Genomic DNA, 25,467 nt, shown 5'->3' with positions numbered 1-25,467 from the left:
ATCCTCTCTGCCAGACCCATTACACTGGCCAGGTTTATTATGCTTTGCCTGTCTCCTACAATTAAGTAATTACACTTCTGCTATTGAATGATGGCAAAGCTCTGTGGCGACACTGTCTGTCTGGGATGCCATCCCTGCTCCCTTGACAACCCAAGTGAATGCTGTGGTGGCAAGCAGCACTACTCGGCCTCTTTCTGGTTCATCTTGGCCGTGATAAAAGTCTGCTAGAACAGACAAAACAAAACAACCAACCAATCACCACAATAACAACTAGATGAGAATTCTTGGTGCTCCTAGTAGCAAAAGGGAGCTGTAAACAAACTTAAGTTGATGAGAGAGCAGTCATGCACTGGAAGAGAGTAAGAGTCCATCTCTCCCCTTGGAGATGTAGAGCCTGGTCTGGTTTTTAAAAAAGAGATTTCCAACAGCTATAGGATCTCAGGCTTTAATTTTTAGTTTAAAAATCAAATAACAACAAAAAACCCAGCCCAAGACCCTGAACTGACGTCACACAATGTTACTACAAGGCAACATTTTCCAGTTAACTCTGCACCCGCTTCACTTACTTTCAGGTTTCTCAGCGTCCTGAGGACATGGTGAAGAGATTTTCTGATTCTCTTCAGAGGCTGGAGATGCCCAAAGGGTCACAGCTCCTTTTCCACTGCAGACTTTAGTGGGATCCGTTTCTACAGAAAATGTACATGCACAGAAAAGACACATTGAAAGAGATGATACAAAGCTATTAGGAACCATCAGAGCTCTGTGGAATAACTTTAGCATGGCTGCCTCCGAGTGAATTGATCTAGTAATGTATATGTTGATGAAGATTAGCTCTGGATTTAAAGCATTGAGAATTCAAAGCTGTTTCTTATTCGAGTAACTGATGAATGTAGAAACAAGTTCTGTGATAGTGTAATAGAGCTAAGAAAGCAGGAAAAAAGGATGAGCGGTTGAACCAAAATTCATGGCTCCATTTGCTTTATTCGGTCTGCTCTGCATGCAAATACTGAATCAGCAGGACAGCATCACACCTGTGGCTCTTCTGTTGGGATGTCCCAGTGGAATACAGCAGTACGATTTGAGTGCTTAAAAATGCCTTTTGTGCAGGCCAAGAAAGAACAAGTCTTAAGCTTACTGAAGGACAAAATCTTGTAACTGTGAATATGATCTGTAAGTTGCCTCCTTGCCAGGTCCCCCCATTCCATGATGGTGTTGTATCTTTTTCATGTAGGAACCCAAATGCCATAAAGTGTAAAGAAATTTAACAGAACAACCTGTGAACCAAACACCAGGTCACATCAGCTTCCTTGCTAAGGCCTCATTCAGCACAACTTCTGTCCATGTTTACCCTTGTGCACTCCAGTCTGAGGATCTGGGTTCTTTCCTTCTCTCCCCTTATTCAGCAGTAACAAAACAGAACGTCAAGGCTACCTTCCTGCCCTTATTTAAAATCTTTCCGGAGAGTTGTTTCCTCTAAGATATCTGTAGAAACAATATGCCTACAGAGACTCTTACTTATCCAACCTACTTCCATGGAAAAACATATCACCTACCTTTCTTATGCACTACCTACTAGTGCCCTGCAGCTGCCATCAGCCTTTTCACTTTGACCTACCTCAAGAGAGGTGCTAGTCCTACCACGACAACACACAGGGAGCCTGAAGGGGATCTGAGGATGTGCTGTGTTGCACAAGTGACACCATGATTATTTTTTATAGTTACAGGTAAGGATCAAGTTCCCTCTGTACCGGGAGGGATGGAGCTCTTCTTTGGGAGCTGTTATCATAACGACAGTCACGCCTCCAGACTGAAAGGAAGGGGTAGAATCTGTTGCTCACTGCCCAGATAACAGCCTGTGTCTGTGCAGATCAGCATCACTGCCAATTCCAGTAGGACACCACTCATTACATCCACACTCAGTGCCTACAGACCACGACAATGCCTCAGCCAAGTTTGCAAAACACTGCCACAACAAAATGAAACATGAAGAGTGGCAGATGGATAAGAGCAGTAAGTGGGAAGACCCACTGCACGTCAAGCTCGCGGTTCGTACTGGAAACCCTCAATGCTGAATCTCCATGGTTCAAGCTTGGGCTTACAAAACTTTAAGGCCTTTTTTCCCCAAAAAGGATAGTTTGAGGTAGCAGGTCCACACATATCAAATGCTGCTGAATCCTTAAACATACTAACTTCACACTCACTTCACACAACAGATCATGCTCTAGGGTCACCCACGCGGCTGCTGAAATAGAAGCTGATTTATCTGACTGAGAAGCATTTGGTATGTCTGTGTGGATAGTCCTTCCCCTCCTAGAGGCTGCTTCCATGCTGCAAATCAAGTAAAGACAGAATTGATGGAAAAAAAACATCTGACTCCTTATGTACTCCACCTCTTCTCCAGTACTAAGGGTAGATCTGCTACCTGAAGCTACTCTTTGTGAGAAAGCCCTAAAGCACTTTTGATGCAGAGTAGGGTTAGGAGATTATATTATCCAAGGCTATTACTGGCTGTCACTCGCATCCACACAACACTACAGATCCATGTTCAAACCAGAGCAACAAAGTTCATGTTTTGGGACTCCAGTTTCAAGAGTACTGTAACTATGAAGCATAGACGCATTGTTGAGAGTTATCAGGACAGACAATGAAGGGCTGCCATTCTTCTACACCCACAAAAACACCTAGAGCTTACAGCAGAAATGCCTCTATTATACAGGAGGAGAAAGGTCCTGGAACTGTTCATTGCTCTCCATGGACTGTTGGAGTCCAACATCCAGCTCAGAAGTAGTTTTTTGAGACAAATCTTACGCTAAGTCTTAGGCTGAGGTTCAAGAGATGTTAAAGCTCTTCATAGAGGCCAGATCTTAATAACATTTTGGAGCTTAGGAAAAGCACATCAGCATCTTCATGAATTAAGGCTCTAGAGATTGTGATGTGGCTGGTTCTTCTTTACTCCACAGACTCCTCTTGCTCCAAGGTTATAACAAAGTGAGCAAGAGGAGAAAACACCTTCAGCACCTTCTGCTAAAGCCCTCCTTACTAAACACTCTAGTTTATTCTTTTCTCTCCTCTCCCTTCTAGCTAACATTTTGATTCTTGGTCATTAAGTAGCTGACCAAGTGAAAAGGTCTTTCCTGATCACTTTGGCAAAAAATAAACAGTGCACCTGGAGCAGAGTGACAGCACGCAGCCTGGGAGTACAAGGCCCAGATTTAACAGAGATGGCTCTGAATGCTCCAATACAGCAGAGCACACACCTTGTGCTGCACACCGATGTACCTCACTTCTGAATTAGGGATACGTGAAATCTTAAGAGGGAAGAAACTCAAAGTGCTCTGTGCATGACTGCTCCTGTGTGCTCCATTTAGATGCACAGGTTTGGGTGGCAGAACCTTTAATGATACAGGAAAGTCTTGGGACTGACGCCCCTGCAGTGACTGAGGAGAGACGTACACCAAGACACAGAGAACTTTCCCTACCAAAGCAGTTTATTTTCACACAACTTATTCCAAATGTGAGCCAAATCAAAACAGTAGGAATCACTGAAAAAACGTTTCCAACTCAGTAAAATCAGAACACTTTGAAGAGAGTTGAAAATAAAATTGACAATGACAAATGCCCTCACAATTTAAGTTAAAAGGAAGAAAACAAAGATCCAAATTTCTCATTAGAGGGATCCAGCAGATGGTACCAAACACAATGACATAAGCTCCTTACCTAGTGCTCATGTGTGACAGATCAGAAGAGACGAGCAGTATCAGCTAGCCTGGTACGACTGCCCAAATCCAAAGTACAAAAATAATCTTGTACTTCTAGCAGGAAAACGTGTTAGGGGGAGGGGGTAACAGGGAGCCTGGCATCCTTATTTATCCACATAAAGTTTCTCTAATGTCAGTGTATGCACTGAAAAACAAAACCATCCCACAGACATTGAACTGTGCTTGAACCTGTGAAATACCATCTCTGATGTCTATTTACTTTCATAAAGACTAAAGATATGCAGGAAACATTCTCTGGTTCATCAGGAGTTTGGTTCAAAATGAGGCTGTAATAACAGCATCATTCATAACCAAGCACTAGAAGAAGAGTTTACAATGATCCCAGATTCAAGCAGACACAATTATGTCTGCAGAGAAGCAGCGTAATTGAGAACAGTGCACTGTGCCACCAGGAGCTAACTTTATTACTTACTGATGAAATCTACAGCTCTGGAAACAGTGAGAAGGATGAAGCTGAAAGCTAGCCAAAGCACGTGGGTGAAGCAGAGAGAAAAAAAGAGGGAAAGAGGGAGAATGATGGCAACCAATGCACAGCGGGGGGAGTAAGAAAAAGATACCTGTAGGCAGCACTAGGTGAGGAGAAGTTTTCACTTTCTTCACTGGGATTATTGTAACGGCAGAAATAGAGCGTGTGTATAAAGGGACGTCAACAGCTGCAAACACAAAAGTGTAAATGGCACATCCAAAAGGGAAGAACAGCATTTGGAATCATGCCATTAAATTTTCTAATGTACTCAGAGACACAATAGCAGGAAATTTCAAATACAAAAGCAGTCCAGAGAGCAGTGATGCAACCACTAAAAATATCCCTGCGCTCGTCCTAATCCAGGATACGTCTGCTTTACACTGTGCACAGAACAGCTTACTGAGTCAACTAACTGCTGACCACCACTATGCTGCAGGGGTAACAAACCTGGAAGCATTAGTTTATAGATGCCATCCAAAATTTTTTAGTGTGATCATTCAGCTGAGATACATGACATGCACAAACAAAAATGTTAAGTCAACATTACCGCGGTTCAGTTAAAGTGAAAAAACAGACAGAGGTTCAGAGAGAAACACCAAAAACTACCCATACTACTGGAATTCTGGATTTTAGGGCACATTTTACAAGTTCAGCAACAGAGTAGTACAGAAATATGAAACAATCTTGAAAAGCAGTTCCACACCGAACTGTAGCATCAAATATCTGGTCCAGAGAAAAAAGACATCTATCAAAGCAGTGAATGAAAGATTTCCCCTGCACTCCATCACTTAGCATAGTAGTTACAGTATTCGTGTAGTTAAAATAAAGTAGGGGAGAATCATAGGTAGCGCAGTGCAGAATTCTAGCAGTAGTTACAAAACTCTCCAAAACTGTTGTTACTTTCTTCCCATTTCTTTATTGCTGCTAATGGGGAAAACTCTACTACAGATGAAAAAAAAAAAAAAAGGTGAAACTACATATAGGTGACACTCAATAGGATCTGCCAAGATTAACACCTCGCAGTCACAGCTCCACTAAAGTAATGCGAGTTGGGCTGTTGATTTCTGCAGAGTCAAGATTTCCTCTGTTAGAATCTATTAGATTTCTGCACGTATTAGCTGGAAAGTGGCAGGTGTCCTCTTCACTCCACCTCCTTCGGGCCTGAAAAATCAGGAGAAAGAGGAACCACATTTCTAACACTTCTCACACCGTCTCCGAGCACTGGGTGAGAGTGAGGGAGCTACTGACCTCAGGGTGCTGTGTACATCACCTGGTGGCAGATCCCTCTGGCCCCAGGCAGAACTGGGAAGCAAAGACTTCCATCTGGCAAAGGGCTCTCAAGCAAGAGGATAGGGGAAGAGCTCAACAAATTTTTTCAAACCACAGATAAAGTTGATTTTTTAGATTTGATTGCATGGATTGAAAGCCATTTGCCTTAGAGCAACCCAAATCAAACTGTTCACCATGCGTCTCCCTGAGCATCCTGTGAATACAACAGATCCCAACTCCAAAGAGTCTGTGGTTTAGGAAACAACTCTAATGCTGTTCTGCTCTGCAACCGACTGAATTCAGCCACCCACAACGCAGTCAAAATACTAACCACTATAAAAAGGCATCAAAAGAAAAGAAAGGAAATGAACCCTGCAGACAACCAACCCATACAAGCACATACTTTCACCCTGCCAAAATACACACCATTGCTATATAATACAGAATGCTATTTTATGCTTCAAATCTGTTGATGTTAACACGAAGGCTGGTTTATTCAGATAAATTGGGGCTTAAAACCCTTGTTGCTAATGACATATTTCTTTATTACATAAGCAGTTTCAGTTCTTTAATTCTGGCTCAAAACTTCACTGCTCACTGAGATTAACAGGGTTCACACACAGGCACTTAAAAGTCCATGCTGCTCAAACACATCAAGATACTGATTCACAGGTGCTTGCAAGTACTAGAAGTAATGCACAGCTTTCTTCCAAACAGCACAAAAAATACGCAAAAACGCAAATCCAGCCTGCCACCTTTTGTTGCTTAAGAGACAAAGAGCACTTGTTCAGCTAAAAATGCTGCTGCTGGCATGCTGCAGCACAAGGCCTTTCTTGTATCAGTCGCCAGGCAAACTAAATTTGGAAACACTGCTGTGGTGCCCAGGGAAACCAACCACATTACTCAGCTGACATGCAGGGGGAGCTGCAGAGGTGGCTCTGAAGTTCTGAACCCACCTTTCTCTTGTCCATTGCTGCTCAGTCCATTGACAACAGTTTTTGCAACATCAACTTCTTCACGTTCTGCAAGAAAACCAAGAAGCAGATTACTTCCAGGTTAAAGCATTTGCAGCTGAACTTCGCATCTGAATATGAGGGCGTGCCATGGGTCAGCACTACTTGATTCTGGAGATAGGAAGTATTCCTATCATCTCAGGAGGTGTTGCTTGGATACATAAATCTCCCTTGGATGACTCCTAAGTCTCTTGTTTCCCTTTGTGGATTGCAGCCTCTTTTATAAGCAGGGACTGTCTCTGTACGTACAGATGACACCCAGCTCAATGCTGTTTTCATTTTTGGCAGGACTTGAATACTCCAGTCTGGGAAAAGTAAATGCTCTTTGCTACCATATCAGCCAGACGTGAGTACAAACTCAAAGATAAGAGAGTTGGCCCACACTCCCTAATTTTCCAGTTACGTGCTGTGTTGGCATGAATCAAACTGGGTTTTGTGAGTTCAGAGAAACACAGAAGACAACACTGGAAAGGATCTCCAATGGTCATCTGAAGCCATGTTCCTGACCCGCAGCAGAAACTTATGAATCTATCTTTGTAATTACTGACAAATGTTTGCCTAACCAGTTTTTACAGCACCACCCTAGAGCAGTTTATTCCAGTGCTTTAAAGCATGGGAGTTTTTGTAACTTTTAAGTCAAATTCCCAGCTCATGCTTCTGGTTGGTCTTCTAGTATTCCTCCGTACAGTTTCCAAATGGTTCTCTTTTTTCTCAAAATGCATTGCTAAAAACTGGACACAGTACTCCAGCTGAGACACAATAAAGTGCTAAAATCAAGTGGGAATGTTATTCCACGGGTCCTACATATGCTACTTCAGCATGGCATCTACTTATTTTTTTCAGTCTTACCTTCTTACCCAGACAAACCCAACAGTCGTCCTTTCCCAACTATCTCCATTTCCTGTATCCTCATTTTTCTTTGAAGAGCTAATTTTTCCTATCCAGATGTCAAACTTTGCACTCACCTCCATTAAAACAGATCCAAGTCTTTCAGATCTCATTCCAGACTACAACAAGCTAAACTGAATGACTTTGGCTCAAGATGTAGCTGACTGTCAGAGCTTTATAGGCCAATTTGTAACAGTAGAAGTATAGTCAGGACAATATTACAAAGCCACTCCACTCTTTCTCCAAAAGTTAGAATCCCTGAGCCTTTCCTCAGAGTGCTGGAGCACGTTTGAAGAAGAGCTGAGGGAGTTGGGGTCATTCAGTTTAGAGAAGAGATGGCTCCAGGGAGATCTTATAGCACTTAAAGGGAGCCAACGGGAAATCTACAGAAGGACTGTTTATCAGGAAGTGTAGTGATAGGACAGGGGGGTAATGATTTTAAACTAGAAGGGGGTAGATTTAGACTAGATATTATAAAGAAATTCTTCCCTATGAGGCTGGTGAGGTGCTGGACCAGGCTGCCCAGAGAAGCTGTGATGTCCAGTCCCTGGAGGCGTTCAAGGCCAGGCTGGATAGGGCTTTGAGCAGCCTAGCGTAGGCTTGCCATTGGCCTTGGCAGGGGTATTTGAGGGATTTTTAGGTCCGTTCCAACCCAAATCATTCTGTGATGCCAGGGCTTTGACTGAGAACCAGGATGCAAAAGAGTCAGGAAAAAAAAAAAAAAAAGGAGAAGAAGTAATTGGATCAAAAACTATTAGGAATAAGTCTAGTAATAGAAAGGTAGGTTAATGAGGGCAAGCAGAAAATAACACAGACTTACCAGAGCTCATTGTAGTAGAAGGAATTGCCCTTTTCACTTCTGGATTTTGTTTATCTCTGTTTAAAGCAAAAGGTAGAGTGGTTATTTTGTTTAAAATCTGCTCAGACAGAAGTGTATCTAATGCTGAACAACCATCACAAAAGTCAAGGTAAGAACTGCAAGAATTTCCTCAAGAAATTGAGTTTCAAAATCAAGATGTATTTATGTCAGTCAGCAGTTACCATTTTTCTTGCCAATTACCAGAAATTAAAGAGTATTTTCACATAATATAGGTACAACTTTCCAACCTAAAGATCATACCAAATAAAGCATGAGTGTTTCTATAGAGCATACTACAAATCTGGATAGCTTCTAATATATGAAAAGTGCACGATCTCTGATTAAAAAAAAAGGAAGAAAGAAAAGAAAAGAAAATCTTAGTGAGACCATCCATTTTTAAGCTAAAACTCTTAAGCTTAGATCACTGCCATATTCCAAGGTAATCTGTTACTCCTACCAACATCAGCCTCTCTGGTGGAAGATGTTAGAATTTGCAGTATTTGCAAAAATGTATATTCACTTCTGCACCGACCATTTCCAGTCCTGCTCCTGGTATCTTCAGGAACAAGCTGCAATAGGTGAAACTTAAAATTAGAAGCTTTAATGCTCCTGGGATCAAAGGCAATGAAGTTACCAATCTGAGATAAAGACTCTCCAACTGTGAATAGAGATGAAAAAAGTCAATTTTTACAGTCACAAGAAACTACAAGGGACAACTGCAGAGCCTATTCCTGGTCAGGATATGGTACCTACAGACAATTTTCAATGTTACTGCAGATGTTGGTCTGAAAAGAGAAAGAGCAGCATTTCTACAGGACAGTCTATGCTTGCCAGGACTTCTTAACTCTCCCAAGGTCAAGGTTGATAAAACCCTTTAATTTCATGTCTCATTCTCTCTCCCATTTCCCCCCCTAAAAATTAGCACTAAATAGAGCAGGATGATTCCAGCTAATTAAATGCTTTTCAGGGCACAAACAGAAATAGGTATCATAAGCTGTGCAACTGTGCATAAACAAACACCCTAATCTGAGGGAAGACAACACCTTCCTTTCCTTTCAGGCTGCTTGGAGAAACAAGGTGGCAGAGAAGACATTTTCTTGTTTTCCTGTTACAAGAAGTAGAGGCAGTAGTGGGACAATCTAAGAGAAATTGTCTTCAGGGAGCTGAGTTTGCTCCCTTGCCTGGAGCATCCCCGTTCTCAAGCAGCATTCATTCCATACCAATCTGGATATAATGAGCACATTTGATAGACAGTCAAAAGGAAGGGAAAGAAAATTAAGCTGGCAAATAAAGTAACGGATTTGTCTATAAAACTAGCTGATATCTGGGCTTTCAGGCATGTCACACCAGCAACAGCTGCCAACACTTAGTTATTGTATTCATTAAAATGCCCACACAAGGTATTACACTGAGGGCCAGTGAAGGCTCAGCAGGACACAGCCTAACTCCAAACTGATCCCAGCGAAGGAGCTGGGGGTGCAAACTAAAGTGACTCAACAAAAGCTGAACACAACCAAAAGGCCTGCCAACACAGCATCCGCTTTTTGTTCCTACCATTTCATATTAGAAGCAAGAGCCCTGAAATACTAATGGTTGACACTGCCTGAGAATTTGGCCAAATGTATTTATTAATAATGCTCTTTCTTATCTCTCTAAGCTTCAATTACAGAAAGTAATTACCTTAGCTGAGGTAAAGGAGAAATAGATGAGCTAAAATTACAGATTATTAAGGCAAAGGGAGAAGCAACATCACACTCTTCTAGCTATGGAAAACTATTATCAGTTAAACTTACTGGAAAAATACAAGTTCCTGCACAGAGCAGGGAGAAAATTACCGCAGTGAAGTCTCAATTCAGCTTTAGGAATAAAAACATTGTGAAACTGAGGATGCTGCTTGTACCCAGAAGTACTAGCACAGCACTGGCCCTCTTCTTGGGATTTGTACAAGCCAACAGGACGTTTCCTCGACACAGAGTATCCCCAAAAGGTTGCATGTCTTCCTCTGTTATACAAGATTTTTAAAAAAGGCCCAACAAATTCCAGCATGCTACCCTTCTGACAGGATACACTAAGCTCACACACTCAGGCAAAGGCCAGGTCCTCAGCAATATGGTGGTAGAGCACATTCCACAGTAGCAGAATCTAAGCAAGTATCTCTCTGACCCCATGCCTCAGTCATTTTGAAGTGTTCCTTCTCCACTTAGCATAAGTGACATCAGAACTGCCAGGAAACTCTGATTTCAGTGGTTTCTTTTGTATTTGGGAGTCTTAACACTGCTTACAGTATAAAGCACTCACTTCACTGTGCTAAGAAAGGCATTCAGCAAAGAACTCACACACAAAAAAAGCTCAATTATTTGGCCTTAAAAGAACAAATTACTTTCTCACAAGAAGCGATTTGAGATCAAAAACTCAGTAGTAATTAAAGGAATAAGTTTCCTAAATTAAATGAAGGTGGTGTAAAAACTCATTAGAACTAGATCTAGAAAAACGACTTCACCCATATACCCTCACTTAGTAGCAATTACAGAATCCAATTAAAACAACAACCATTCAGCATACATTAACCGTGAAACTAACCAGTATTATTCAAGCGCTCATGAACATATATTTAATGTAGGTACCCATAGAAAGAATGGGTTTGGAGTGCTGAGGGTTAGTGTAAGCAATCTAGAGGACTTCAACTACTGTAACTCTGAAGGTTCCATTTTAAAGTTGATTTAGGTCATCTGAGGGTCTGTGTGCAGATTGACTGCATCCTGGTACAAAAAAACCTGCTGCTGCTTAGACTGAGGAAATCACAGAGTATGTTTGAAGTTGAGAATGTGCCTCAGTGCCTTTTGCACCCTGTTTCCCATAGGCTCAACCTAAGCCATTCAATGAAGCCCTATTGTGCTTATATTTTATGGAGTAGTCTAAGGCTGCTCTCAGGGCCAGACTGTTCAGTCCAACAGCACCCCTGGCTCCATGGCCAAGTGTCCTCTGTAACATTTGGGAACATACATGCTGTAAGTCAGCACACCGTGTTTGGCAGAACATCCTCAGGTAGAGCAGCCCTGCCAGGTTGGTTGGAGAGGCTGCACACGGGCTGCAGAGGCAGGTGGATCTGGGAACATCTACTGCTCTCAGTTCCTCCAGACAGCTTCCTGTAGAAACGGCCACACAGACCCCACAGGCACGTGCAAAACGCACAGCCACACTTCAGGACTGAATCTTTCCAAGGAAATCAAAGGTTGGATCCCTTGCGCCAGTCTTAGAAACTGAAAAACAGTACCATCAGATCAGGCAAAACAAAAGCCAATCTCCCACACACAGCCACCGCAGTGTCTCCTCACGCCCTGCCATAAGGAGCAGACCACTGCCTCCTTGCCAGGACTGAATTTATGCCTTTCCTGAAATGTGGCAGACGTAGCAACAAAGCTGCAGACATTCAAAACACAATGAAAGGTGATGAATTCCTAAGGGTGTAAGCCAGCAGCTGTAATGCTGAAGATGCCAACGCCTGTACGTAACATCCAGCAGCTCCTTGCCAGCTCCGTACTTCTAGACGGGTGTTCAGAGCTCCTTCCTCCCTCTCACCCCCAGCACATCTCTCCCAGGGCCGCAGCTCCTTCCCTACTTGGTGTGGAAATGGAGCACGGTGGATTTAGAGCCCTATTTAGGAGGAATGCAGATAAGTAGTGACTACTGCTACGCAGCATGTCTCTGGATTATCTCACATGCTCTAAACATTCAAGTGCTCCCCCTGCAATGGTCGGGGTAACAAACAGCTCATTAATTGTCCCGAGTAAGGACACACGCTCTGCAGTCACCGGTATCTCTGCCGGGAGTCGTGGGTGGTGGTTATTTTTGGTGGTCTAATGTACATGTGGGGAAAAGTCATTTCCTCTGGTTTCTTCTCTTGCTGTTACTGATAGCCCCAATGACTTGCTTAGAATTTAAGAGCTGTTGCTAACCATAAGCATTCAGAACTCATCAGGCAGGCCTTAAATTCATTACTCGGATTCCTGCTTTAGCTTCTCAGTTTTGAGCTTTCACATTTGCAAAAGTTTTTCTTCACACACAAGAGCTTTGAGTGTTTTGTAGCAGCATATAAATGAAAAATCAATGTCTTGTTTATATAATTATAGTCTAGCTATTAAGGCTTTCAGAAGAAAATTGGAGATTTTCAGATTTAAGAGATGTTGAGCACTCACAAATGCTATTTTTCACTTGATCAGCCCTTGTACATCACTGCTGGCACCCACATGTTTAGCCCCGGGCTCAGCCCCTCTCTCAGTGCCGCCAGTGTTCCTGCCCCAGATGCTCTGCTCAGCCAGCAGTGTCGGCACGGTGTGATCCCAGAGCTGGACGGGAGGCAAAGAGCTGCACTGCTGCCAGCATCTGCTACTACAAGGTTCCTCTGCTTAAAGCAAGTACAGTTTTGCTGTATTTCTCATGCTGCACCACTTAAACGGGAGCAAGAGAAAGTAACTTGGGCATATAAGAGGCATAGCTGTGGGTTAACCCAGTCAATCAGCTCTCTCTCCAAGTATCATTACTCTCTTATCCTGAAATACTGACAGAAATATGTTGCCTGGCAGATTTATTTTAAGGGTTAAAGAATGTCCTGTTATTCCATCAGAAGACACGATGCTCCTAAGAATAAATGTCATGAAAGGACCGTGAAGAATCATAGAATGGCCTGGGTTGAATGGGACCATAATGATCATCTAGTTTCAGCCCCCCTGCCGTGGGCAGGGTTGCCAACCACCAGACCAGGCTGCCCAGGGCCACATCCAGCCTGGAGTCCCACCAGCTCCGAGCAGCCGCCTCCCCACGTACTTCAGAGAGGGTTCAGACAGCGCCAAGCGGTGAAGACTCCGCTAAATCCAACAAATGGCAGCACTGCACACAAGCTGGAATAGCATGTTCTTATAAATAATTGAGCTTACAGCTGTTGGAACAAACAAACATAGCACATTGCATACACAGTACTGTAGTCTTTTTTTATTTTTTAAATATGGTGCATGTTTGCTTCCTTCCTAATGAGCGTATCTGGGGTATGTGTACCAGTCTGGGTACAATTTAACAGTAATGTGCCAGTCCGTCAAATAAGAAATGTAAACCAGGAGATGTGACTTTGAGAGCTCAGAAATGCCTTCAGAATGAAGTTATCCTTCAGTCATCAACTTCAGAGTAAATAACGCCTACCAGCAACCTGGGTTAACTCAGTTCAAGGTCACCACTTTCAAACACTGCCAAGAAGGATCTGTGGGGTCATCAAGCCTACTCCCATGCTATTGCAGGCAGCTGTGTCATACAATCCTGGGCAGGAACATTTCAAGTTCCAGCTTGAAACTGGTAAGGTTTCCTGCCTCCACAGCTCCTCCTTGAAGCCAGCTCCTTCCTTCTTATAAGTAGAACGTCATTTCTGCCTCGCAGCCTAGATTTAATTGATGAACAGCTAGCACCAAACTGTTTTGCACCAACATCATTTTTCTGTTTAAGTAGCACTTATGCTCCCCCATCCATTCATTTTCAGAAAGCAATCACACCTCTGAGTCTCTGTTTGCAAACCTGTAAACAAATGTTTCCAAAGCTATTGGTCTACATGCTGTCATCCACCTCTGAAATCCAGCAAACAAGCAGCACATCTTTAAGGCTGAACATCCAAAGCTTTAACTCTGCTCACTGTCACAGAACCAGAGAGGAAAGCCCGAAGGTGAGATGCCCAAAAGCTGAAAAACAAGGTTTAAAAGGCAGAGCAGCTTCTCTGGCCTGTCTTAACACTGGCCTGTCTTTGAGAAACAGTTCCATGGTCAGTGGAACTTCAGACAATGATTTGATGTCTACAGGGATCTCCCATGCAAAGAAATAGACTGGAATACTGTCATCAGCCACTAAGCCCTCATGATGACGACTTACACCCATAGGGTAGTGGGGCTGGAGGTGTCTCCTGAACAAGCCATCAACCTCCTGCTCTGCCACAGGCACATGGCTGGGAAAGCAGCAGCTCGGTACAGGGCAGGAAGGAGAGTGACCGCGCATGCAGTGGCTCCTTGCTTCCCTCAGGATGAGTTAACTACTCTTATCAGTAACTTTCCAGTCAAAAAATAGACAATAGATATTAAATGCACTGTAACTGGGCTTTGACTTCCTCCTGAGTCCATTGTGACCACCCTCTATTTTTTGTATTTGATGGCTAAGATCACGGTGACATTCGCTGTGCCCCGTATATTGTATGTCTACTAAAGACAGGTTAATAAGGGGCAGTGAATTCAACACTGCCAGATTTACCTTTTTTGAGGCAAACTATAGCAATTTCACCTAGCCCAGAGCATGCAGGTTTTATACTTCAACTGGAACAAGCAGAAGATTCATTTAGTTCAAGCTGTTTTGGGACTATTTGTACCCTCTGTGTAGCTGGGGTGCTCTGTGTGCTGCACTCAGCTGCATACACCTCTGACACGGGGCCACTTGTGTCTGCAGAAGAATTGCTGTAAATTAACAGACCCAAATTCCAGAAGCCCTAATTACATATAACAATGGATCTGTTCAGCTGACCACAGGACCGAGGGACACACACAAACACTACATCGCATTTAATACAGTGAATGGCATTCTGTAAATACAATCAATTAGATCATCTAAACAACATCCAGCAGCTTCTCTTGCATTATTCTGTACAGCACAGACTACAAAGGCTGTCTTCACTGCTGTCATACACTCTCAGATAGCAAAGTAGTAAATAAGTGGAAGTTTCATTAAGTAGAAATACTAATTAGTGATTGACTGGTGTCACAAAGTTCAGATTCCAATTAACCTAATTCTTGTGAAATATTTGTAGAGGAAAGATTCTTGTGCACCTCTGAGATTATAAAGAAATACCTTAATACTACAGATCACCTTCTACCATCTCAGACACATCCTGAGATTCCTAGCTGTGCAAGGCAGGGGGGTTGCTCTGGTATTGAATTATCACTCTGGCAATGATATCAGACAATTGTTAATCATGACCTCTGTTAGTGCTAGCTGTTTTCAAGCTCTTCACAAACACTCACTAAGCAACACTTGGCATAGAGATGGAAGATTCAAGCCTCTGTTCTATGCACTGTCTGAAACTAACTGAGCCAGAACAACGTAAACAAGGTGTGTATGTCAGTCTTTGAGTGTTTTGTGATGTCTTCAGAATAAGCCAAGCCATTTCAAAAGTTGTTCTCATTATAAACACAACTGCAATCATCTCCAGGAGATCACAGAACAAGCTAAATTTAGCCAATGTATGAAGGAAGTAAGGCATACCTTTCTTCCAACACACCTCTGACAAGGCAGAGGATGCACAAGGAAGTTGGACAGGGTGGTTCTCCTTCTCCTTTGGCGCTGCTACTCTAGAGAAATTTCCCTGGAACCAATTCATCTGCCTGAATATCAGGCACAAAAAGGCCCCAGCAAAACCCAGAAGGCTGGCTGCTGTAATGCATCCAAGGCCAGGCAGCAAAGCCGCACCAGCCAGGAATTCAGGCTGAAGTTCTGGCTGCTCACCTTGCTGCCTCTAAAGCTACCTACATGCTGGAATGAAGAACACAGCGATTGCTCCTCTGCTCGGTACTGAAAACATTCTGAGAAAACTGTGTTAACAATGGTCTGACGTTTGAAACACCTCCAGAAACAGCAGAATGCCAAATTTCAGAAACCAAATCTCATCTTCGCTTCCCTCTGACTCCTCAAGGCTCAGGTGACATATTGCTCAGAACTCCACATGCACTCTCCTCACTTTCATTTTAGCAATAGCCTTGGACTCAGCTCAGAGGAATTACTCTCAACCATTCCTTCCCATAAAATTAGTCAGGAGAATGATGCAGTGATTTGGGTACAGAGGCTAGGACCTGCTCAGTTCCCTTATCCAGGACACAAGCTCACGTAATGACTATTCTAGATATCTCCTCTCTTTTCAAGCAGCAACTGGAAATACCTACTCATGTGAAAGAAACAATTTCAAAGTCCATGCGTGGAACCCAGCAGAACTACCCACTCACTGCACATTAGCAGGTGCCAGCGCCACGTAGAGCCCTGGGAGATCAGTTCACAACAGCTCTAGGAAGGCCAGCTTTGACTAACTAGGAAAAAAAAACACAGCAGTGTTCTTACCTTAATTCAGACTTTTCAGTTAACGGTGCCATTTTCTTAGCCCCTTAATTTCATCCCTTAAGAGGATGAGAATTAAGGAAGCCTTTCACTGTGTTGCCCAGTCACTTGGCTGCTGAAGCGTACCAAAAAATTTGTGGAAACCTTTTTCTCTCTCCCTGGCACCCTTAAATACTTTGCTCCTCCTCCTCCTGTGCCTTTATTAGCCAGTGGGTTCTTAGTCACACCATGCTGTCACTAGGCTTGCTCACCATCAGCCACCCCCACCCAGACTGCTTGTCACTCGCCTGCCACTGTCATCAGGCCAGATGTTGGCTCTTCCTGCAGCTCTGGAGCTGGGGAAGGGAGAGAAAGTTGAGAGATGATGCTGTGGTAGCAGGGAGATAGGATGCACTACAGAAGGGAAACGACAAGCAGGCCTTGTAGAAATACTTGATTAAAGCACAGGGGAAGTACTTGAAAAGGAGCTTTCTCCTCTTTCTTTTTCAGAACCGGAGAGTATCTGCCTATCAAGGGAGGAATGTTTTCATTAGCAGTAGACATGGTAGATCCTATTTCAATGGGTAAGAGCTGAAGGGTCACAGCTAAAGTTTCTGCACTTGGCAGCTGAGATTCCTCACGTAAATCCTCATGTGACACACAGGGAAACAAACCACTTTAATGATTACTAGATGTTATATGATGCCCACGCCATGGGTATCATTGCATGCATGAAAGGATCTTTTAAGCTGCAAGACATACTACAATGTCCCACATCTGAGCACTTTCACCACTCCACAGCCTCACATTGGGGTGGAAGTGGTGCATTCAGGCTGGTGAGGGTCTGGTCTCCCCGCAGCCTGTTCTGGATTGTGATGCCTCAAGTGTGCACATACGGGCACTGATCTGCTGTCAAACCAGGGGACTGAAAAAATGTACTGAAAATGATTGCAAGGCAAGCATCTCCTAGCAAGCGAGGTCCAGAAAGCAACACAGATGGCCAGAGCTGCTGATTGCAGAAGGGCACAGAGCGAAGGTTTACTATGTGGGTCAACAATTACGGTAACATCAGACTCTCTGTAAAACATTAGCAAAGGACAGAACAAAGGTCTCCAAATGCTACATGTGCAAATATATAACAATGCACTGTGAAATCCTGATTTGCAGCGTGCCCCCCTGTTTTACTTGCTGCCCAATATACATTCAGCACCCCGATATTTCTCTCTCATCAAATGGAGTGTTTAACTCTTGGCCAATAAAGGCACAATTCTGACTGGGTACACTGGCTAAAGGGGTCAGAAGTGGCTGGAAAATTCTGCTTCAAAAAGACCAATCCCCATTCCTAAACGTGTATTTTGCAGTATCTGATTACAGTAAACAAAAGGTTCCCATGCCCACAATTAAAGACTAATTCTGCAGAGAGCTCAGAATTGGAGTTCTGCATACATCTACCCCAGTGGGTATCAGAGGCTATTCACAGAATTCAGGTTGGGATTCAGATTCTAGCACCTGAAAAGTCAGGCGCACATAACTCCTAATAAAACAGCAAACCAGGAAAGCCAAGGAAAAATAAACAAACCAAAAAAAAAAAACCCACACAACACCATCCAACGTAAACTGTGCAATCGTCACCTTCAATTACTTGAAGCACACTAGTTTAGGCGACAGTGCAAAACGGGAGACCTCTCTCACCACCCAAAGATAACCTCCTTTATCTCCTTCTCAAGTCTGCTCTGGAGCCTGATCACAGAGTTGTTTTTTTTTTGGGCAGAAACCATACTACAAAAATATCAGCTAATGAATAAGAGAATAGCACCTGTGCAGAGGCAAAGTAGGGAAGGATCCAGCAGTGTGCCCAGATCTAAAGTCAGACTGGTACTTTCAGGGAAGGGATTGGGTAAAACACTTCAGGAAGCAGCCTACACAACCTGCAAATAGCCTGGCAAGGGGAGATGAGTTTCTGCTACAGATAACCACTTGGATGGAAAACTGAAGGACCTTTACAGAAACTGCTGTTTCACATGGGTGAGGGGAGAAATGGCCAGCAAGCTCCACACAGACACATGCCTTGTATTTTATTTCCCTGAAGTCAGGCCTGAGTACAAGATAATAAGTATAATTGTTCTGTTGCTGTTTTACTATCATCTCATAGCAAGAGCATAGTATCCATTGTAATCATCCTGGCAATTACTGCTGCACAACTGCTGCCATATTTTTTCTCCCACAATATCCACGTCTTCAGGAGGCAGCTCAGGGGAGACCTTATCTCTCTCTCTACAACTCCCTGAAAGGAAGTTGTAGTGAGGCGGCTGTTGGCCTCTCCTCCCAGATAACAGCAATAGGACAAGGGGAACGGCCTCGAGTTGCACCAGGGGAAGTTCAGGTCGGATATTAGGAAAAATCTGCTCTCAGAAAGAGTGGCAATGCACTGTCACAGGCTGCTCAGGGAGGTGGTGGAGTCCCTGGGGGTACTCAGAAAAGGGTAAACATAGCACTGAGCAACACAATGGGCACCATGGGGATGGACTGATGGTCGGTCTAGATGATCTCTGTGGTCTTACCCAACCTTAATGATTCTGTGATCATTATATCAACTGAAAGAGACAAAACAATCTGCACTACAAAGGAAGCGTTTAACCTAACAGAGACAGATCCCAGCTCTAGGACATTCTAGACCACTTCCCAGCCCCTGGAAAACCTACCCTCATCGTATCTGTTCTGCCATCAAATCCATTCACAGATTCTCTCACAGGGGGGAGTGAGCTACTCTCACTATGAGCTACCCCGGAAATCATGCTGCACAATCAATAGCGGTGTTTGTTTTGATAAATATCACACAGCCACACAACTTCTTTTTTGCCATAGGGCAGTGAAATGCACTCTCAAAAATAAGGTACTTCTGGAAGATCTGGGAGATGCTAAGTAAAAGCTATGAAGTTTCTGCAGGCTGAGGAAGGCGGCAAGTGCACTTGCATCATGCTTGTGTTTTTACTTCAGTTTCCTCTGAGTACTGGGGTTTGACTCACAAAATAAAACTCAGCCAAAATAACATGCTGTTGCTAGAGTTACACCCAGCACCACGATTGAGAAAACTCACTCACCCAGGATCCTGGTCCTGCTGGGCTGGTGCTTCTGCTTTGTTACAAAACAGCCACCCCAGCTCTGGTTGGAATACTTCTACAGCATACTTCTGCTCAGAAATGAGCCCTAGCTTGCCACAACCCTCCAACACCCTGATCTTCTCAGATGTTTCAGACCTGAGCATGAACCCTGCAGCACAGTCCTCCCCAGCTGAGAGCTATGGGAGCCAGTGTCACTGCAGAGTGCAGCACTGCAGCCAGCCCCTGCAGCTTGCCAGGCAGCACAGTGCAACTGCACAAAGACTCAGGAAGCGTTTACACTGATCCCTGTGGCAGGAAAGGGCACAAACTGTCACCAGAGACTGAGGAAGACTCCATGTAAAGATGCATACAACCCTTTAGCAACTCTAGATAAGCATGTAATCTCATAGTAGGAGCAAGTTTATAGGGCTAATTAAGGGCTAGCAAGAGAGCGCTGTAACAATAATGTATGTATTAATCCAGTGAAAGCATACAGCCTGTTAAGCGGAGAGAGAGAGAGAGAAGTGGAGGCTACAAGACAAACAGCTAGAAATCTTTCTTAAACAGCCGAGAAAAGCAAATGCATGATTTGGCTTCCTTACTGAATTGAGGAACTCTCCCAGCATCCCTTCTGGCTGTTAAAAATAAGGGATACACCGTAGACTGTTGATCCATCATTTAAAACAACCAAAATTACTACCTGGTAGGGTTAGAATTGATCGGGATCAGAGGTCTGCAACATCTTCAGAGACTTCAGACAGAGACATAGGTTTCCACTGAACTATGAAGTCAGCAGGAGCTGGGAAGCACTGCCTCATGCTGACAGAGGCTGGGAGCGATCAGCTGTTCAGCCTCCTGAGCAGCAGTTTCCCCCAGCTGCTAACTCATCTAAACTCTCAGACATGAGCTGTTAACCCACCTACACTTTCACGCATAACAAAAAGTATAACCTTGTCCTACCTTGAACAGCTGCTGTCTCTGGTCCAAGAAATTTTGTAAAATTAAGGGTCTGCTAAATACAATACTGCAGAAGGAAGAACTTAGGACTGTCATGCTTATCCAAGTTCTAAGGAAATTAATGGTAGTTACACCATGCAGTCAAGGAAACATGCATCCTCACCTGCACATCAGCAACTCCATCCCTTTGTACCCAGTGTTGCTGTTTATACTCAGGCAAAACAGAAGTAAAACCTTCACACTGTGATTTCTTGATTAGGTTCAGCAATCTCCTGCTGCACACTGTCTAGCAACTGCAGGATCTGCTCCAAGAATACAGCAAACAACTGATGACAATTCTTAAAACAAGCTTAGCTAACCAATATCTGATCCTTACTGATCCAATCAGTCTGTCATTCAGTGAAAGGCACTGCTGGCTGTGAAAGTAACTGAATACAACCTAATCAATATTAAAAGCTTTGTAATGGCACTAGCTGTTTACCAGTGTTTTACCAACTGTTATCAACAGTTACTAACGTTTGTGCTGCAGAGGCTTGAATTAACCTTAAGGTACAACCAGGAGAAAATCATCTCCTACATGACATGCAAATAGGCTGTTTTTTGGTAAAATTCTCTTGCTTCTTTTGCAAGTTAAAAATACTAAGTATTTTGCAGTCTCTGGGCAAGCAGCCGAGCTTACCAGCTATTGCAACAACAGTGGCTTAAGAAGAGATAAGAGAGCAGTAAAGAAAGGAATTAGGAGAAGCAGCCACAAAGAAAATTCAGACTGTGCTGTCTACCCATCTCAGTATTTTCCTGCAATGTATCTCCCTGCACCCTTGCTAAAGACAAGCCAATATAATCCTTAGAGTTGGAAGGGACCTTTAACGGCCATCTAGCCCAAATCCCGTGCAATGCACAGGGACACCTGCAGCTTGATCAGGTTACTCACAGCGTGGTCCAGCCTGGCCTTCAACGACTCCAGGTATGAAGCTTCCACCACATCTCTGGGCAACCTGTTCCAGTGTCTCACCACCCTCACTATAAAAGACATCTTCCTTATATCCAACCTAAATGTTCCCTCTTTAAGCCTGAAACCACTTCCCTTTGTTCTATCACCACAGATCCTCCTGAAGAGTCTGTTCCCCTCTTTCTTGTATCTTCCTTTCAAATACTAAAAGGATCCAATATCGAATGAGACTGCTCTCTGGTCCTCCATCCTCCAGGAACGCAACTATAAGCCAAGAGGTAACATGTTTTCCAGCAGATAAGTTTGTGGATTCACAGAAATAAAGTCCCAGCAGTTCTGCTTATAGCACTTACCGTATATGCAATTCATAAATATCCTGACTCAAAACATCAGGCAGAGGAGAAATGTGGATCTGACTAACCCAGCCAGCTGTCTGGAATTATTAACCAGATACATTTGTAACTATGAAAGCTAATGAGAAGGTAATCAAATCTTACAGCAAGTCATTGCCTTTGGGAGTGAAGAAGGGTTTAACAATCCCATCTCATCTGTTCCTCTCCCACCAGCTCTGGCTGCCACAATGCTTTGAAGGCATCACTGAAGTTATATATGTCCTATAAGGGAAACACCTGAATATATGTACAATGCAAGGAAATTTGCTTAAACGTCTCCAAGGAGACTGAAATAAAAGCCAATCTTTCCCCACATCCTCTCCACCACACCAATGTCTCTTGTCAGAGAGAGAAGTAGTAACTGGATGACTAAGGAATGATAATGACTGCTGGTGGGTGCACTGCTGGGCTCTGATTAGATTCTTCTTGGCCTTTGAACAAATTAAAAAAAAAAAAAAAAACCAAAAAAACCCATTGGTTGTTTAGAGAGGCAGGACTGGCCCGTTAGTGTCAGCACAGGGGTCAGTCAAGACACCCCTAGGTTGCCATTTTTCTCCAGGAAATTCAGACCCTTCACTGAGGTAACTTGGAATGAAGTAAGCAAAGATCTTGCCCATCAAGCCATGAGCTGCTCCCACGATCCCATATGTCAGAAGTCTCTTAGCTGAAAAACCACAGTTCAACAGAGTCTGGTGAACACCTACCTCTGGAGACCCGGAGACACTGAAGTTTTCATGTCTAACTACTAACTACGCTGCAACGAATAAGCAAGAGCTATGAACATACGAGCAGACTGGGAAGAAATTAAGGAAAACATCTGAAACACACTGTCCCTTCCAGCATCTCTGCCTCATCAACTCTCCATCTGTTCCCAAAAGTTCAACAGAAAAAATTAAAACTGTTTTCCTGCTTTCTACGAACTCACTCTCACTGTTCTGGTTTATGGTGCAGTACTGCACTGTTTGAACCTCTTTTATAGTCCACAGTGGGCAGGTGGTGCGACCAGTTGGCTGGAACCAAAACAATGTTTTGTGCAACACCTACCTCTAGGAGACAGCCTGCTCTGTCACCAGGCAAAGCAATGAAAGGACCGGGTGCACCTTACAGCAGCCCGTCTCAGTAACCTTCAGCTTTCACTTGAAGCAATGAATTAGAGAACTGGGAGGGCAGCAACTACTGACCCACGAGCCCTGGGAAACAGAGCCGCTAGTGAGCACAGCAATCTTTAGCAATCTCTACAGCAGTTCTCTGCATGCAGTATGGGCAATTTCTCTCCTTTTAGAGAGGAATGAATGAAACAACTAGACAGCCTTGGACTCCAGCATTTTTCATACCTAGGTCCCTCCACATAAGAAAGCAAAAGATATAGTCAGGATTTCCTCACTCTGTTCTCTTAGACTTTGCTTCCTGTTGCCCTGGCTAGATAAATATTTTCATACAGCTGTGCTGAGGTTGAGATCTCTCACCCAGTAGCATCCAACACCCTCACAAACTATTCACATCATTTATATACGTATTGTTTCCTCTCTCTGCCTTTGGTCCAACTTGTCAGGGCTGCAATTGTGTCTCAGCCAGATGTCTAAGGTAAAGGTCTCAATTGAACAGTTGATCTGCAGAGTACACTGCAGTTAAAAAATAACATAGTGCCCTAATTGGGCCCCAAAAAACAAATGCAACATAGCATGGTGTACAAGTACTCCTCTGCATTCCCATAAGCTTCTGGCAAAAGGAAGAGTCAGACTACAAAATGCAAGTATTTTCTCTCACATAAAAGGACAATAAAAAGAGCTATTAAAAGCTCCACCTAACCAGGAACTGAGGCTAGAGTAAACCACTCTCCTCCAAATCTCCACGTGGACTAACCAAGTCTTGGTACTGAATGCTTTGGCACTCATTGAAGCACAGGTGTGCCATGCCTTAAATATCACTTAATGGCCATGAGACTGAGCAAGAGGGAAGCTCTGGGGCTCCCTGGGATGTCTGTGACAGTCCAGGCTTCTTGGAGATGCTTTTTTCCAGACAAATGCCTGACAACATACTGCATGTTTCCACCTGGAGGAAAACTCAGTACGGAGTTCCCTTCTCTTAAAGCAAAAGCATGAAGGGAAGGCAGCCCTCTGGCAGCCAAAGGACAGGATCAAATTCAGATTTGGTGTAAAATGGCTCAGATCTAGAAGAATAACATATATTCTTGTTGCAAGTAATTGTGTCAGTTCCACAGCAGGGTGCTGCTATTTTGCTTTGAGGCAGTAGGAGGAAAATTACAGAAAACTCAGTTTGATACATTCTAAAAGGTTTTCCAGCTTTCTCTTCAATAGCATGGGCTTTCATTCCTCAGAGAGCACTAGGTCTTAAAAGAAACATCACAGTCAGGCTGACAACAGCCTCTGCATGTCCAGTAGAGACTTATGCAAACTCCCCTGTAACTGGATGGGCTCTGTATCACTGCAGGAAAGAGATATGGGCAATACTTGAGACTCAGTGTCAGTCTGCACACAACTATGGCAAGGAGACAAGCATCAGGTACAGTGTTATGTGGGAAGGAATTGAGATGTCACACAAAGCTGAAATTTGAGATGCTTATAGCACCCATATCGACAAAAAGAGAAGGAGAGACAGAAGAGACTGCCTTTCCACACTCTTAGTCTTTTTAGAAAATAAAAATAAAAATAAAAAAAAGCAAACGGCTCCAAATAATTTTATTTGTCACTTCTTGGATACCAGAGATTCAGTCTTCTGAAACTGCTGCTTTGACTTTTGCCTTTCTGACCACAATCAGGATCCGTATCAGAATAACTAAGGGGGAAAAAAATGGTCTCATGCTTGACATGTGAGCCTCAGCCTTAACTGCATCTAGGACTTCTACTTCAATACAGAGCTTTCAAAGACTGAGCTACTTTAGCCTTGGGCAAATAAAAAATTCAAAACCATACCTCAGCACTGTCAAGTCTCTTCCAATCCTGCACATGATCTTAGAGCAAATAGTACCAAACCATCTCTTCTAAGAAAAGCAAGATCAGCTTCACCAGTATTTGTAGCTGTTCTGTCGGTAATAACACCAAATCTAGCCCAGTAGCCCCTGGGGGACCTCATCTTATGTCATCAATCCAATAATTTGTCCCATAGTTTGACCCCAGTCCAACAGCTTGTGTCTGCTCCAAACCAACACAAAGTCAAGTCATGAATCTTGATATTCCCTTAAGCCTAGCCCAGTGGTCTCTTCCAGATGAAACAATTAACCCAGCCCACTACTGCTGTAACTCAAAGCTATCCTCTAATTCAATGCCTGGTAGCCATGACCAAGTCTAAAGCTTACAGGCATGCACTGCTACTAAAACTGGATTCATAACCCATTCAAGGCCAATTGCTAAACTTTGGTCCTTACCCCAACCCTCAATGTAATTCCAAAGTTTAACTTCTACCATATGTTCCTGACATACACTAAGGCACAAAGTACTTACTGGTATCAACATCAAAACAAGCAGCAAAGGATATCACAAATGCAGATAGTAAATGAGGAACATATCCAAAGATTAAAAAAAGTAAATTAAAATATTGTTGCCGCAGCAAGGATCAAATGCATCCATGAGTCACCACAAAGTTGCACTCGGAGTTTGATCCTTTTTTGAGCACTAGATATTTTGACTGTTCACATTGGCCTCCCCATGACATGCTCCTTCCCCTCTTG

At 43.4% G+C, this 25,467-nt stretch overlaps 1 protein-coding gene across 50 annotated transcripts in view; it reads right to left on the bottom strand.

Annotated features, from left to right (window-relative positions):
* The window catches only part of SORBS1 (sorbin and SH3 domain containing 1), a 163,458-nt gene that overhangs the window by 59,052 nt on the left and 78,939 nt on the right, over positions 1-25,467 (bottom strand). For 35 of the 50 annotated variants that reach the window (XM_046943028.1, XM_040702734.2, XM_040702738.2 and 32 more), the window contains exons 1-5: positions 16,405-16,546; positions 8,236-8,291; positions 6,471-6,536; positions 4,337-4,432; positions 567-686 (exon numbers count right to left, since the gene is read on the bottom strand). In XM_046943028.1, coding sequence (XP_046798984.1) covers positions 567-686; positions 4,337-4,432; positions 6,471-6,536; positions 8,236-8,291; positions 16,405-16,436 — 370 coding nt within the window. In that variant the 5' untranslated portion in view covers positions 16,437-16,546. Of the gene's footprint in view, positions 1-566; positions 687-4,336; positions 4,433-6,470; positions 6,537-8,235; positions 8,292-16,404; positions 16,547-25,467 lie in introns of those variants that run through there. The other 15 variants (XM_046943041.1, XM_046943034.1, XM_046943040.1 and 12 more) reach the window with 3 other exon arrangements.

This window comes from Gallus gallus, chromosome 6 (assembly GCF_016699485.2).
Source record: "Gallus gallus isolate bGalGal1 chromosome 6, bGalGal1.mat.broiler.GRCg7b, whole genome shotgun sequence".
Taxonomy (NCBI): Eukaryota; Metazoa; Chordata; class Aves; order Galliformes; family Phasianidae; genus Gallus; species Gallus gallus.
The sequence above is the reverse complement of the archived record's forward strand: the minus strand, read 5'-3'. Positions and strand labels throughout refer to the sequence as shown.